Raw genomic sequence first — 17700 nt, 5'->3', positions numbered from 1 at the left:
TCCATGGAGGAAGTGAAACGTTGCTGTGTTGGGTGAATAAATTTCATTTTTTGCTATTGAGTGCTGCTTCTTTGCTCGATTTTTTCTATGTATATATATATATATATATATATATATATATATTAACATTGTGGATACCTGGAAGATACGTTTTGCAAAACATTATCCATTAATGTGCTTGTAAAAAAACGTTGTCCTTGGTCCTGGCCTCTGCTCCCAGGAACCAATAAAAATCACCATGCTCTGTTTATTTCATATAACTTTACACAAAGCCATCTTATCTTCTAGCAGCAGCTCCCTGGATGGCACAGCAAGAGAAGTAACGCAGTATAACATCATACTGCCACTTAGGCCTTATTCACACAAAACATATTTCTCGTCAGTGCAACATCCGCTTAAAGAGGCTCTGTCACCAGATTATAAGTGCCCTATCTCCTACATAATCTGATCGGCGCTGTAATGTAGGTAACAGCTGTGGTTTTTATTTTGAAAAACAATAATTTTTGAGCAAGTTATGAGCAATTTTAGATTTATGCTAATTACTTTCTTAATAGACAACTGGGCGTGTTTTTACTTTACCAACTGGGCGTTGTACAGAGGAGTGTATGAGGCTGACCAATCAGTGACCAATCCGCGTCATACACTTCTCATTGTTCCAGCCCAGCTTCTTTCACTGCACATCACACTGATGAAAAACTCCCCTTTTTTGCAGAGGCTCGTGTGAATAAGGCCTAAACCAGAAGTTAATTGAATGACTAAATGAAAATTAACTCTTGGATGTAATGAATCCACAGCGAAGGCTTGAAATCTTTGCCATATAGCATTATTTCGCTTCATTCTAAATACAATGTTGAGTAACTGCAAACATTTTATTTTATCTTGTACTTGGCTAATCATCCTGTACATCTCCCACAATAGAGCACGTTGGATACAGACACTGACTGAGAGGCGGGCTACAGTGAGGTGTGAAGATCCTGTAAATTAAAGCCAACAGAATGTTAAACAGATTAAGTATAAATGGCAAGAGTTGAAATAGAAACAATATAACATTTGGCAAGTTACTCAACATTATCTGAAACAGTGACTGAGCACAAAAATGGATGTGATCCTGTTCAGCAGCGCAGCCCTAATTTGAACGCACAAACCAAGGAGGAGACTGTGTCCAGTCAGAATTTTAGATTTCTTTACAAGTAAACCAACACATATCCAGGTGAATTAACAGATGAAAACAGCAGCTGCATTGTTGAAAGCCAATATTGTGATATCATAAGTACATAAGAAACGCCTTCCATTGTCATGATCCATAATCCATCTTACCTAACATTTAATTCTTATCTTGCCATAAGACAAGATGAAGCAGTGAACAGACTTCCCAAGTGTTCACCTATAAGGTCCCATGCACACAACTGTAGTTTTCAAAGACTGACAAATTAATTTCTATTGGCCACGGACACCTTCCCGTATATTTACGGGTGTGTGTCCGAGTGGTAGAAATGAGCTGCAAAAAAATAGGACATGTCCTATTTTTCGCATTTACGGACTGTGCTCCTATACGTATTAATGTGAGCAAAAATAGTGCACGGTCGGGTGCATGGGGTCTAAATACATATTAATTGAATGCTCAAAGCATCAACATTTCCATTGTTTTACCCTTTATTCGCTAGAAAGCACCCGCTGCATTGTTTGCCAGCTGTTGCTGAATTAAGAGCGTCACACGTTTGCCTTCTCTCAAACATTACAACAGTATTTTTCTGCTAATAAGTTCATGAGCTTCAGTTAAGGCTAAGTGGTTTACACAGCAAAACTAGTTGTTTAACAGCATTTAATTAGATTCCAAAATTGTGCCAGGACAAGCAGAGCTACCAGACTGGTAGAACCAGCTTCACTATCACTTTTAAGTGGTGTCATTTTGTAATCATGTGAGATCTGCTCTAATGACCTACCTTTACAATGGGCTGGGGGGGGGGGGGGTGGTGATGCTCGCAACGGCATCAGAATAGCAAACAAACTATCGAAATGGAGTAAGCAAAGTAAGATGCATGTACTTTGGCGGTCTTAAAAAAAATAAAAATAATTGCTAGAGAGAACATAAAGTTACACTACTTCACTGAAGAACCATGTACAAACAAGAGCTAGTAGCTTTAATACTAGCGATGTGGCCCATTAGGGCTGTCTGCCCCCTCAAGGAACTTGTGTCATGATCACCATGCAGCCACACAGCTATTATCCCTTATGTTGGCATGGTTCCCCAGTAAAATGACTTGAGAGCCTCTTAAGCTAGCACATGGCATGTGCCATACCAGCAGGTTCACCTGCTGTACCATTTACATCTGTACATACAGATTAGTTTTTTTTCAATTACAACAACCTGGCACTCAGAAGATAGAATAGATTTATATCCGGACTCTTCGGCAATCTGGTTGTAAGTAGAAAAGGATGAAGATTTGGCCCTGCTTGAATTGAGAACGCAGGATAGTCACGTTGGGCCGGTGGTTAGTCCTGTGAGTGGAGAGGACTCTTGGTTGACCTTTCCGTTCAGACAAATACAAATTGGTCCGGCAGGTGCCTCAGGTCATAACTGAGTGGAATGCAACTACGTGAGCGGCAGAAGCCTTGTCTTTTAGGCATTTGTCATACATTTGTGTCCTGCAAAAGAGGTTCTTTGCCCTCCCCAGGTGCCGGAGGACTATGGGGATGGCTGTGCCCTGCTCCATGTTTTTTCCAGTTGCTGCTGCGAGCGTTCAGATTGGTGTGTTCCGGAATAAACAAAGCTACAAGCAGAGCAAGAAGCACAGAGCAGGCTCCAAACAGAAATGGAGGTCCAGGGATGATAGAATTCTGTACAGAAACAGAGTGAAATTTTATTGAGGACTGTCAGAAATTGAATACAGTACTTTTACAGTCTTATCACGTGCCCGTAACAAATAAAATAAAAAAAAAAAAACTGTACTCAAGCTGCTCTGGTTTTCAAGACCCCTTCAACCGAAAAACAGGGACCGCATAAGGGTATGTTCACACGGCAGCGTACGTAACGGCTGAAATTACGGGGATGTTTTCAGGAGAAAACATCCCCGTAATTTCAGCCGTAACGGCATGTGCAGGCGCTTGAACGCCGCATCCATTACGGATGTAATTGGCGCTGCTTTTCATTGTAGTCAATGAATAACGACTCCTATTACGCCCCAAGAAGTGACAGGTCACTTCTTTGACGGGGGCGTCTATTTACGTGCCGTAATTTGACAGCGGCGCGTAAATATACGCCTCGTGTGAACAGACAAACGTCAGCCCATTGCTTTCAATGGGCAGATGTTTGTCAACGCTATCGAGGCGCATTTTTCGGACGTAATTCGGGGCAAAAACGCCCGAATTACGTCCGTAATTAGTGTGTGTGAACATACCCTCAGTAATAACTGGATTATTTATTACACTCAACAGACACACGTCCATCAAAATCAGGAGTGGATACAAAATAGTATAGGGAATAATATAAAGGAAGGACTTAAACTTCTCTTTTATATCCACTCCTGTGTCTGGCTCAAAAAAGTGCATGTGAGAATCTAGCCTTAAAGGGAACCTTTCACCAACATTTTCACCTATTGAACTCTACTCACCCCTGCTGTTAAAAGTTCATTGCCGTTATCCCCTCTCCTAAACTCCTCCAGCGACCGTAAATAACGGGCTGCAAACATTTTGCGAATTTTATGGTAAAAATCCGGCAGTCTCGTTTGTTCCTCTTCTTATGCCTGCCCACCACCAAAAATGTCAAAATCTCGTCTAAGATCACACGCATGTGCCCGTCATGTATGGTCCGACATCCCTCCCTGCTTCGTCCGGGCCTCAAAGTTAGTTACTGCGCATGCACCGCTATGGTGTTCCGTTGTGCGCATGCACCAGAACATCGATGCGCAAGCACAGGATTTCATGTGTGCTAGGGGGAGGCGAGGATCGGTCAATCAAAACTATGGAGGCGGAGTTAACTCGGAAAGGCTTGAGGAATGAAGATATCACTCTTTTCAAACGAAGATATGACTCATGCTTATTAGCATACGGCGCAGGAACACTAAAACTGAATACTAAAGCTACAGAGCCGACATAGAAGATAATTATAGGTTACATAAAGTTTTCACACACACTTCCACCAGGTATTGCAGGTTTAATAGATGAAACGCTTATGACAGGTTCCCTTTAAAGTTATCATCAGCCTTGAAATATAATCTAATAACCAGAGCAGCAGGGCGCCTAAAAACATGGCTGAAAGTAAAATGAGCAGACCTGTCAGAAAATGGTGTTGTCAGAATAGTCCTTAGGCTGGGTTCACACGACCTATTTTGAGACGTAAATGAGGCGTATTATGCCTCGTTTTACGTCTGAAAATACGGCTCCAATACGTCGGCAAACATCTGCCCATTCATTTGAATGGGTTTGCCGACGTACTGTGCCGACGACCTGTCATTTACGCGTCGTCGTTTGACAGCTGTCAAACGACGACGCGTAAAATTACTGCCTCGTCAAAGAAGTGCAGGACGCTTCTTTGTAACGTAATTTGAGCCGTTTTTCATTGAATTCAATGAACAGCTCAAAATTATGGCCTTCAATGACGCCTCGCAAAATGCGAGGAGGACCATTTACGTCTGAAACGACGGAGCTGTTTTCTCCTGAAAACAGTCTGTAATTTCAGACGTAAAAGCCAGTTACCGTGTGCACATACCCTTAAAGTGTAGCCAACGTTTCAGAATAAGCGGTCATATGCGTGTACATAAGGAATAACACTATGTTCTGGCCATTATTTGACTTGTATTCTGCATTATTTTGCAGTTTTGTATACGATTAGATCAGCATAATTTGCTTGACAAGTTAGTGTCCATTTAAAATAACACAACTGTAAATATAAGGTTATGAAGTGCTGAAATAGCTTTTATAACATATACATGGCAACAAAAAAAGATTTTCTTAGAAAATTATAGTAATCTGTATTTACGTTTCAATGTATTTACCTGTTGCGAATGTGATGTAGTCACCCTGTCCCTCGGCTCTGATTCTCCTATAGGGTTTTCATTCAGTTCCACATGAAAAATGTAAAATATGAAACCATACAGAGCAGGTCCGAGTCCGTTACATAATCCCCGAATTCCTGTGATCATTCCCTGGACAACACCTGCAAAAGTTAAAAAAAAACAAAAAAAAACTTGCATTAAGAATATTTTATTCTAATATTATTATTATTTGCAATTTAACCATCCGAGAAAAAATATATTATTTTCTGCTTCATCCACTTTAAAGAGGCTCTGTCACCAGATTTTGCAACCCCTATCTGCTATTGCAGCAGATAGGCGCTGCAATGTAGATTACAGTAACGTTTTTATTTAAAAAAAACGAGCATTTTTGGCCAAGTTATGACCATTTTTGTAGTTATGCAAATGAGGCTTGCAAAAGTCCAAGTGGGTGTGTTTAAAAGTAAAAGTCCAAGTGGGCGTGTATTATGTGCGTACATCGGGGCGTTTTTAATACTTTCACTAGCTGGGCGCTCTGAAGAGAAGTAACATCCTCTTCTCTTCAGAACGCCCAGCTTCTGACAGTGCAGATCTGTGACGTCACTCACAGGTCCTGCATCGTGACGGCCACATCGGCACCAGAGGCTACAGTTGATTCTGCAGCAGCATCAGCGTTTGCAGGTAAGATCGACTTACCTGCAAACGCTGATGCTGCTGCAGAATCAACTGTAGCCTCTGGTGCCGATGTGGCCGTCACGATGGAGGACCTGTGAGTGACGTCACAGATCTGCACTGTCAGAAGCTGGGCGTTCTGAAGAGAAGAGGATGTTACTTCTCATCAGAGCGCCCAGCTAGTGAAAGTATTAAAAACGCCCCGATGTACGCACATAATACACGCCCACTTGGACTTTTACTTTTAAACACACCCACTTGGACTTTTGCAAGCCTCATTTGCATAACTACAAAAATGGTCATAACTTGGCCAAAAATGCTCGTTTTTTTAAAATAAAAACGTTACTGTAATCTACATTGCAGCGCCTATCTGCTGCAATAGCAGATAGGGGTTGCAAAGTCTGGTGACAGAGCCTCTTTAACAGGCTCCCATCTGTAGGGAATCCCATAAATCTCTATTGAGGGTTCCATTTAAAGGGGATGTCATAACAATGAGAGTTGCTCGGACATTAATGGCTAAAGTTTGTGGTTACAAAACCAGGAAATAATAGCAGACTTTTTGCATTAAAACACTGTTTGCATGAATGGCTTTATACCGGCAGGTTTTATCGAAGGTTAATCCAGAACCTGTTTAAAGCGAAAAATCCTGTGGTTACAACGTCAGGTCAAAACAGTCCAAAGCGATTTAATTTTGGAATTGCTTAACCCCTTAAGGACACGGCCAATTTTGGCCTTGAGGACAGAGCAATTTTTTTTACATTTCCCTCTTTGCATCCCGACGCTCATAACGCTTTTATTTTTTGTACGACGTAGTTGTATGAGACTTTGTTTTTTGCGGGACGAGTTGTACTTTATGTAGGCACCATTTTTTGGTACAAATACATTGTCGTTTAATTTCTATACATTTTTAATTCGATTAAAATGCAGAAAAAAAAGCAGTTGCGCAGCAGTTTTAATATATTTTTTTTTACACCATACACCGATCATAAATAATGTTATACATTTGTTGTACAGGTTGTTACGGTCGTGGCGATACCAAATATGTCTATATTATTTCATGTTTTGGGACTTATATTTTAAAAAGTTGATTTATTATAAAAAATGTGTGTGTGTATTTTATTTACTTTTTATTTATTTATTTACCATTATTTTTTTTTTACATTCATTTAACTTTTTAATCCCATAAAAGGGATTTATCATTTTGATTTTGTAACTATATGCCAGTACATCAGCCTGTGTACTGATTGTACACAGGCAGTTGTTAGGGCATACCTCAGTATGCCCTAACAACAGGAAATATGTTCAGACAGCCCTGGGGTCCTTCACTGGACCCTGGGCTGTCTGGCCATATGAGTTGTGGGCTTTGATCGCGTCACAGTTATTTTCTGTGACGCGATCAATGTGCAGTCCCCCCTCTTTGAACGCCGCGATCTGCTTTCATCGCGGCGTTCAAAGGGTTAACAGTGGAGATAAGATGTTTCTCTCCTCTCCGCTGTCAGAGCGGGGCCGTGGCTGTGTATTACAGCCGTTGCCCCGCTCTCGATCGCACACACAGATACGGCAGAGACTGCTGTCACACAGGACGAGTATGCTCGTCCTAATGCGCGAAGTGCTCGCCGCTCAGGACGAGCATACTCGTCCTGTGTCGGCAACCAGTTAATCCAGTCATAACTTTAGGAGTTGTCAATCTGACATGTCATAAATGGTGGGGTTGTCAGTGGCTTCCATCTCCCGTTCATTATGGTGGAGTGGTAATCGTGTGTACATGTTAGGGCTTGTCCACACAAAACGTAATTTCTGCGTATTTTCCGCCCGGAATTGCGGATGGAAAATACACAGAATACAGTAGCAGCAAAGTGGATGAGATTTAACCAATCTCACCCACACGCTGCATACAATTTCAGACCAGAAATTCACCTGCAGTGCATATTTTTCGTTCTGCAGCATGTCAATTCCTGCTGCGGAGATGGACTGAATTGCTGCGTTTTTCAGAGAAGATATCACCATCTCACAGACTTGAAAAAAACGCAGCAAAATCCGCACCATTTTCTGCAGTAAAAAACACAGGAATTGGTGCGGTTTTTCCGCAGCGTAATGTCTGCAAGTGTGAACGGAAATGCTGCAGAAATTTTCTGCAGCAATTCCGTTATGTGTGGACTAGCCCTTCAAATATACTGCAAGAAACTGCTATTGGCATCAGTGAGGTTCCCAGGTGGCAGTTCCCACTGTTGGGTGTCTGATGGTTAGGAAACCCTTATAGTTCACAACGTAACCAAGGAGGGTAAAACATTGTGGGGAAAGACTCCAGCATAGAGAAAATAAACTGAGGATGTACCAGAGGAGTTGTGGTACTGCGCAGCTCAAGACACCTGAATCTATGCAACCCCAGACTACTGTGTCGCACAGCACCGTACATCTGTCATACAGTACCAAACTCCCGTACATTAATCAAGAAGCTCATTATTCACTCAGCCTTCTGTGCATACATATGATTATAAACCATGCTATCCAAACAGTAATGTGGTATCTATAAGGAAATATCACAGGTATAAATGTATTAAGATGTAAACTGACGCTGCGGTTGAGCTGCGTATGAAACCACAAAAAAAAATAAAAAAATAAGGATTTAATGCGTTTGTTGCAGCTTTTACAAGTGAAATACATTTATTTAACGTGTTTCACCTGAAAAAAAAACGCAACCACATAATAAATTTCTCAAATCTCTCGTCAAATTATTGTAAAAATGCATAAGATTTTAAAAGAACCTAAACCACATCGTCTGAATACACACTAAGGAAAAATCAGCTCCGGTATGTTTGAGGTGGTTTTGCACAAGTGTTTTTTGCCGCAAATTTTGCCATTTTTTTTTAACCTCTTTCTTCAACAGGCAAAGAAAAAAAAAAAGAGTTTTTGGAGTAAAACGCGTAAAAAAACAAACTCTGCGGCCGTTTACAGCAGTTTTTTTTCGATCTCCCATTGATTTCAATATGGTTTTTAAGGCGGACGGGACAAAACCGCCTCCACCTCCCGTTGAAAGCAATAGGAGGCAACTTTGGCAGTTTTTTCCCACTGTTTCTGTGGCATAAACCGCATAAAAAAAAATATCCGTGTGGACAGGGCCTAAGGCCCCCTGCGCACAACTTGCCCGTAATCACTTTCCGAGATTAACGGCACGGACAGCTGCGAACAGCCACACGCATTTGCGGGCCATGCTCCCATATATAGTATGGGAGCACGGTCCGTAAATAGAAAAAAATAAGACATGTCCTATCTTTTTCAGAGCCTTCTTTGTGGCACAAACACCTTCCCGTAGATATACGGGAAGGTGTCCATGGGCAATAGAAGTGAATCGGACCGTAATTACGGATGAATTCTACGATCGCGTGCATGGGGCCTTACATTGAAGGGGTATTCCCAGAATGGACAACTATCATCTATATTTTAGGTGATAATTATCTTATTTCTGGGGGACCTGCTGATTGAGAGAATGGGGGACCCAAACCACCCTGCACCCGCTCCTTTTCACAGCTCAACAGCAGTGAAAAGGTCATTGGATGGAGTGGCGGTCAAGCATGCACGCTGCTTCTCCATTCAATGTCTATGGGAATGACGGAAACAGTCGAATACATCGCTTGGCTGTTTCAGTCATAGCCATAGACATTTAATAGAGCGGCGGGCGCATGCTCAACCACCACTCCATTCAAGCTCCTAATTACTACTGGGGGTGCAGTAAGGAGAGGGGTGCAGTAAGCAGGACCCCGTTCTATTGATTGTTGGGGGTCCCAGCGGTGGAGCCCCTAGCGATCAACAATTATCGCCTATCCTGTGAATAGGTGATAAAAGTCCATTCTGGGAACACCCCTTTAACTCTGACATACACACAATCAGTACTACAATCATTTCTGCCAACCTACCTTGCTGGTCTGCATCTGCAGTGCGAGAAACCAAAGCACTAACGGCAGGAAATGTAATGCTGGACATAGCAGCAACAGCTCCTGCAGCCCACATCATCCTGCAAGTGACCGCATAAAGAAAACGGTTACAAAGGTAATCAAATCATTTCCTTCAAGTATAACTTCTCTTTTACAAGGGTGTACAGTAAGACAGCTCATCTTTTGAAAATACTGGGATTAGCGGTTCTGTGATCTTGTCCATCAATCACAGCTGCCCATCCACAAACACACAATCCTGTTCACTACAACAGCACATTTGGCTGCTGTGGAAAATTACAGTAGTGGACAGTAGGTATGAAAAAATCATTACTATATGCAGTAAATCCCAGCCAAGCTCACCATGGATCAAATTAAACATGTCCCTCGTTTAACAATTCATTAATTTAAAAGGCTTGTCTGGTTCACACAAACTCTAGGTAAATTACCTATAAGGGCAAGTTGAGCAGTGTAAACGATGGCACTCCCAACCTCTGATCCCAGCACTGCGGAGTCAGCATAAGCTGCTTTTAGTGGGCGCCGCGTATACTTTTATTTTGCAAAGCAATGCAAGTTATTGCTAAGGCTTCTTTAACACTACTGTTAATATACGTTTACCTCTCTTCCGTCAGACGAAGAGAGAATCGAAAAATTAAATGGAAAACAACGGTTCCGTTAGAATTACCATTGATTTCAATGGTAATTATTTTGTTTCAGTGACTTTCCGTTTGTCTCCGTTTCCTAGGTTTCCGCAGTTCTGCACTTTGATTTCCTTTCAAAAATAGCGGAAACCTAGCGAACGGAGACAAACGTAAAGCAACTGAAACAAAAGGATTGCCATTGAAATCAGGTAATTTAAACGGAACCGTTTCTTTCCGTTTAATCTTTCGATGCTCTCTTCCTCTGACGGAAGAGAGGTAAACGTATACTTACGGTAAGGTGAACTTAGCCAGAAACCTATATACACACACGCATATTCATGTAACCAGCACTTTTCAAAAGAATAATCTAGTCGACAAAGACAGCAGGAGTACACAAGCTGGCTCCATGAATACATTTTTATTTATTCTCTATCAATGTGCCTCAGAAGAGCCTCGAGCAGAACTGTGGAGGGAACCTGTTTGTCTAATCAGCATGTCAGCTCACCCCCTACCTTCTCTAGTTTCAGGATGTGCTTTATTTGTATTAACAGATTGTGAGCTCAGAACAAAAAGTGCTGAAAGACTTTCCCTGCAATCAGTGGAAAACAAGTGTCTGACGGCACATTCTCCATTATAAGTGATGAAAAATGATGTCCTTACCAAGGTTCTGATCCAAACCCATACCAAGCCAACTGCAATATCTGAAATCCAAGGCCAAGTAGAATGGTGTTCTTGTTTCCAATCGACCTCATGAGTAAGCTTAAAACAATCGTCTGTACAAAAAAAAACAAGAAAACCATGTAGGAAAATGCAGAACGGCAAAATGTAAATAGTGCCACACAAGCATACAAACTCTCTAGCTCACGGCTTCTCAATCATCTACTGGGACCTCATCAGCTAGATAGAACATGGTGATGCCTGTGCCTCAACATTGGTCTAATTCATGCCAAAATGTTTATAAATTACCTTAATTTGTCTACATTTTGTTTCCAAAACCCAGTAGAATAATAAAAAAAAAGCCCAAAGGGAGTTAATTATGTTGCTAAACCAGAGATTGCTACAACCGTAGAAAGGCATCAAATATTCACTTCTGTCAGAACTTCCTTACCAGCTGCACCTCACAGTTTGATAAGCAATGTTGTTTAAGGCTGTGTTCACATCACCATCGCTTTGCGCTGAGGGGTTCCATCGGAGGTTTCCGTTGGGTTAACCCCTCAGCGGAAAGGCAAACAAACCTCAGCTTCCGTTTCCCTCACCATTGAACTCAATGGTGACGAAAACCTAGCTAATGGTTTGCGTTGTGGTAGTGTTCCGTCGTTTCGACGGAATCAATAGCGTAGTCGACTGCGCTATTGATTCCGTCCAAAGCAAAGAAACTCTGTCACAACGGCGACAAACGGAAATTATTGAGTTCAAAAGTGAGGGAAACGGAAGCTGAGCGACGGTGATGTGAACAGGCCCTTAGGAACACGATTCTGTGTCTGGCTGTAGGACAACCGGCTACAGCAGGAGCCTCCCATCTCTTGTCAGCAGCTGGACACAAGGATTGTTAAGCCCCATTCCCAGAAGTGTCACTGTGTAGGCACTCTCGCTTCTGAGAATGGCAACAACCAGTTGTCAATTAATGCATTTCCCATAGAAACAAAAGAAAGGCAGAACACGGATTTATAAGGAAAGATGCTCCAGCATTGTTATTTCATGTGGAATACAAGTATTTACTAAAACAGACATGTCAGGAGAGGTGACAGCTCCTCTTTAAATACTGGACATGGCCATTATGATTAATCAATCAATTTAAAACACAAATTGAGATTTTAAAATGAAGCATTTTTTTTTTTTGTCCCGAATAACCACAGTTAATCTAACCTTAGTCTACACAGTTTTAATGCTAGTGACATTTCGCTTCTACCTCCTCTCTGAGGTCCTCTATAAACGACGGAACATTTTCTAATTTTTATGGTTCTTGAGAGTAAGTGCATTGGCACCCTCGATACCAGACTAGAGGCAGGCACCTGGGTCTTTTCAAAGAACAAACCTTCTGCAAAAACGTACATTTTTACAAGTTTTTCCAGTATGTTCTCACCTGAGCAACGATGGATAAAATTCCCAAAACGGCAATGAAGGCGGCCACACTTTCTGGAGAAAATTTCATAATCTGATAGTAAGAAAAAAATAATAATATATATCTATCAGTAAATACCCAGTAATTCCATAAATAGTTGTACACCACTAACTCCAGCTCTTCTTATCCTAGCGGAATATGCTCACCTGTCTGAGGTACAGAAAGAAGCTGGAATACTGCCCAGCCTCTGGGAGGTAGGAGAGGAATACGGTGATACAGATGAGCAAAACAATTGAATCCTGGCCAACTTTCTTCAGAGACTGAGGGGGTAAAGAAACCATTGTAAAATTAAAAATAACAGAAATAATTCAGACATAGCCATCTATTAACTACAGACTCAGCAACTAAAGCAGGGACAGCACAGCGTAACAGTAACAGAGAAAAAAAAAAATAGATACAAGACTCGGAGAAGAGAGGAGTAACAACAATGTAATAAAGCACAGGAATTTAAGTAATACAAAGTAGCCGTGTTATAGGTATGTTGCCCCATCAAAGCTGAACAAGTGGGCACTAGCCAGGTTGGTCAACCAAAGGGTCAGAACAAATGCATTCTTTTCCTCAGACTCCATAGAACAGTGTTCTCCGACCTGTTCTCCATCGGTTATAAAACTACAACTACCAGCATGCTCTGTGTCACGTGACCACTTCTAGCTCTGATGAATGGCTGGGAGGGCCCACTCCACACGTGTAATCTGCCCCTTGAAGTGATGTGATCAGGCAGCTTAGTGCATTTCAGCATGAATAGAGGCTCAATTTGCTTGTTCTCTTGGTCACAAAGCACACTTAGCGTAATGGTTAAAGCACAAAGCATCACTTTCCCTGCATAACGGACACTAGTGGCGCTATCTATTATGTAAAATGATGAAGCAAACAAACGGACCAAGAACTAAAAATAGCAAGCATAAGAGCCACGTCAGAACGCACGTCAAGCACAGCAGGTGCAGAACCAGTTCATCGTTTGGACAGGCATCTATGTATCTCTCTTGTGTAAACCTAATACGTGAAGTTATATATGGTATTTATATGTCGAAAAAAAAGAAAAAGGCTGGGATGGAAAGAACTACACTCATGGGCCAGCAGCAGCCATGCTGTGACATTATGCAATTATTTTTGGTCCATATTTCACAATATCAACCAAATTAGCAATACATCCATATAGTTCAGATATAAATTATGTTATTTACAGGAATTTATATATTTTCTTATCCATTCCCATGAAGTTAGAATATTGTACATGAACACAAAGGAGGGGAGCGTCTTCCAAATTGCCTTCACTCCAGTGACTAGAGACTTCGGGGGAAGTAACGGTCACCAGTGTCCCTTTACGAGTATTATATGTAAGGGATAACCTGGGGTTCAATTTCACAGCCGTATTCAACATCAAAGTTACACACAAAAACCCCCCCTCCAAAAAAAAACAATAATTATCAACCTCCCAAACCAGAACATCTATGGGAAGTCCCATAGAAATGAATGGAGCACTGGTCGAGAATGTGCAGCAGCGCTCCATTCTCATGGAACACTTCAGGGGACTTTCAGGTCCCCCGTTCTCATTGCCGGGGGTCCCACAGCGATAACACATGTATCTCCTATCCTGTGGATAGGGGATACGTGTTTAGTGGGAAACCCCCTTTAAGGGCCAGACAAGAGGGGAAAAATGAATAAAACAGTAGGCCATTACAATGATATTCTATACCTTGTGCTCGCCTTCCCACAATGCCTAAAGCAAGCAGCACATGCAGATGAAATGTAATATAAGCTGTATGAAGCTAGACATTAGCTTAGATCACAGAATGGTTCCCTAAGTTACATATAAAAATGGCAATACTTAAAGGGGTTGTCCAGATTTTATTTTTTTACTTATTTGTATAATAGGAAAACATAGTTTTCTAATATACATGTATTAGAAATTCTCTCACATACATTTCTTATAGTGCATGTCATCGTAGAAGGGTATAGCCCACAGATGGTATAACCTACAGATAATGTATCCACTGGCTAACTGAATAGGACTAAAGAATGAACACACACACACACACACACACACACTTCGGTTTGTGGGGTTTTTTGCATCATGCTCTGGGTATGGTGTTTTTTTTTTTTCTTCAGTTTTTCTTATAGGCTTCTCTATAGGACTTCAGAAAGCACAGAAAATGTATGTACAAAATGTTACAACATGAAAAACACTTGACATTTAGATTTATTTATTTTTTTAAATTGTTGAAAAAAAGTGTTAGAAGGAGGCCTAAGGCTCCATGCAAATGTTACGTATTTTGGTCTGGAAAATACGCATCAAAACATAAGGAAAACGCAGGAAATTTGCAGGTAAAAACCGCACCTAATCATGCATTTTTCAATGCAGTTTTTACATTTCGATGCGTAAAATCAGTGTTTTCATGTTGCAGGTTTTGGTGTGTTTGTCCTTACCCATAGACAGATACAATCCGCACGCGGAAACACAAGATAAATTGACATGTTGCGGATTTTTAAATACAGACCGCAAGTAAATTTACATGCAGAAAAAACCTGCAGCATGTACATGAAATTTCCTGAAATCTCATTTACTTTGCTGGTACTGTATAAGGCCTGATTCACACTAGCGCTGCGCATCTCAGACATAAAAAACTGCAGTTTTTCACGTCCGAGGTGCAGCGTGCTCAGCGCTGCGGGACGCGATGTCACTCATCCCCCATAGTTGAGAGTCTATGGAGGCATGCACGAAAAGAACGGACATGTCCTATTTCGAACGGACCTTTCACACGGTCCGTTGAAACAATGGCTGTGTGAACGGCCACATTGAATTACATAGATCCGTGGGACGGCCGCTGTTTCAACGGCCGTCCCACGGACGTTTAACACGCTTGTGTAAATAAGCCCTTACGCTGCAGATTTGCCGCACGTAATACGCATTGTGTGCATTGAGCCCAAGAAAGACAATGGCCGCAATGGTCAATACTAGCCTTGATGCCCACATCAGCCAACCACAATGCAGCTATAAGTTTCTAAACTGCTCTGATAAAATGAAAATCTTGTCGTAGTGTCCGAGGGTTTCAAGTTTGATGTGCTGATAAATGTCAGAAACTGTCACCATATGTCCAGCCTGTAACTTTGAATATGAAGCAATTTATCAAGCATTTCTATGGTCATCAGGAAATTGTCTTGGGCTGCGTCTCAAAAGAAAAAAGGTCTGCACAACATATGTTTATCTGCTAATTTTTTTTTTAAATTCTGTTGTATATTGCATGTTTACAGAAAAATTCAATAAAAATATGTTTATAAAAAAAATGACAGCCGAGCTCTGATGATTTGCTGTGGGCATTGAGACAACTTTTGATAAATGAGGCCCAATGTTTCACAAATAATAAATAGGTTAGAGGACCAATCAGACCTGGGTGGGCAGACAAATTGAGCTAAAAAGGTATGAAATTGTAATTTCTTTTTATACACTACAGTACTTTTCAAGTATTTTGTGTGTAGGGAACTGCATAAAAGGCAGTGAAAATGCCGTCCTTCACATCACCATACAAATTTCCACAGTGGGCTGCTAATTTGGAAAAGATGGATAGACTGATCCAATTATTACAATTTCCTGTCATTTAACTAGAACAGGGCTGTCACTGCGACAAACCAAGCTGGGTGATAGAAGCGTGAACACGGAACAAATTCTGCCCCTTTTTAATTTCCAAGATTTTACATTGATCACTAATCCTTAGGATAAACCACAGAGGACCAGAATCAATTAACAAATAAACGCACCAAACGTCATCTACACAGCAGTGACGAGAAGTACATAGGACTCATCCACTTGTCTTTCTAAAACCCACATAATAAACAGGAATTGATACAATGCATGGATATGTAATTTCATCACTCACTGCAAATGGATCTGCCTGCTCCCAAGAGATTGGAGCTCCCCAAGATGCCGGCCTCATTTTCTCTGGAAGAGACTCTGGAACAGCCACCAAAATGAAACAGATGTCAAGCAGTGCAATGGCTGTTGCCAGCAGAACCACGAGAGAGTCCCCGTACACATGACTCAGGTAAGCTCCGATGGCAGGACTAGTGACCAAACTAGCTGCAAATGTGGCAGAAACCTGCAAAAGTACAACACAGATCAACATCCTGTAAGAAAGAGAAGTTAAAAATAAAGCCTAGAGGGTCATTCCCATCTCAAAATATGATGGTATAAGGGTGGATTCACATGCAGCAGATTTTGTTGTAGAGATTTCTGCAAATGAAAAAAGTGTTCTATTCATCTGAATGGGATTGTATCTGCAGGAGGTTCAGATGATTGGAACGGATTTTCAGTCGCAGAAATTTCTGAAACATAATCTGCAGCACGTAACTGAACCCTATATCTCCGTCGCACAGCGGATCGGTGGGGGTCCCAAACTTCGGACACCCTTTAATGAAAAGTAATGGTATATCAGCGATATGCAATCACATAATGAGATTGAAACCCCCTTTAAAAAGGAGCACTACATATATCAATGATCTGTAATATGTGGCTCTCCAGCTGTTACTAGACTACAACTCCCAGCATAGTCTGACAGCTTGGCGAGCTACAGCTAGCAAACCACTAACATATATAAGAAATCCAATGAAATAAGTTGTAGCCCTCTCAGACAAGGATGTGTATCTGTAAATAGCTCGGTATTACACATCTCGTCTTCCTCTCACATCCTGACATTGCTGAGTGTTATTTATACAAGCAGAATCTCGGCAAAGTCCAACTTTTCTTCTGTGTTTACATGGGGATTTGCTTTGTTATCTTTCTGGAAAGGTTCTAGGGGTTTATGGAAATAACCAGACATACAAATGGTGGTACCCCCACATCAAAACAGTCACCCGTCACAGAAAGCCTAGGAAGTTTCCATTGTCTCTTAGAAAAGTGTAGGTTCAGTTTTGCAGACAACTGTCATTGTATTATAATAAACATGAATATAATGCATATAGGGCCTTATGTATACAAATAAGCGAAGACTAAACAGAGCCATTAGACATAGCATCCAAATCAAACTCCAGCTTTCATTTTTTTGTAGCACAGCTCAGAATATTAGCCTTTTTTTATTTATTTTTGTAAAATCAAACTGTAATATACAGCATATGGTTGGCACGGCCCTGATGTGGCCAGCAAGAGTTGCGGCCATGTGTCCATTATTAGACATGTGATCACGATGTCCAAGTAAAAAGGACTTAGCAGACGCAGGTTCTAAATAGTTGGGAATATTACATTAAGAGGTGTTGAGACAAATTTTTCTGAGAAGTCACATAGCGCATTCGATGACTAAGGGCCTGTAGCGGCTGAAATGATTAAGCATGGCAATTTTCTTTTTGCCAACTTG

The 17700-nt window shown here is 41.2% G+C and overlaps 1 protein-coding gene across 1 annotated transcript; it reads right to left on the bottom strand.

Moving 5' to 3' along the window:
• Window positions 1-850: 850 nt before the first annotated feature.
• LOC142715072 (hippocampus abundant transcript 1 protein) lies at window positions 851-16449 on the bottom strand (the record flags this gene model as incomplete). The annotated part of the gene is made up of 7 exons (XM_075848660.1): window positions 851-2838; window positions 4995-5155; window positions 9578-9675; window positions 10894-11006; window positions 12317-12388; window positions 12502-12615; window positions 16231-16449. Coding segments are annotated over 7 exons (984 nt in total), but the record flags the coding sequence as incomplete, so codon positions are not given.
• Window positions 16450-17700: the final 1251 nt, after the last annotated feature.

The sequence above is a fragment of the Rhinoderma darwinii genome, unplaced genomic scaffold (assembly GCF_050947455.1).
Source record: "Rhinoderma darwinii isolate aRhiDar2 unplaced genomic scaffold, aRhiDar2.hap1 Scaffold_443, whole genome shotgun sequence".
NCBI lineage: Eukaryota > Metazoa > Chordata > Amphibia > Anura > Rhinodermatidae > Rhinoderma > Rhinoderma darwinii.
Note: the sequence above shows the minus strand (reverse complement) of the source record. Positions and strands in the feature narration are given on the sequence as shown.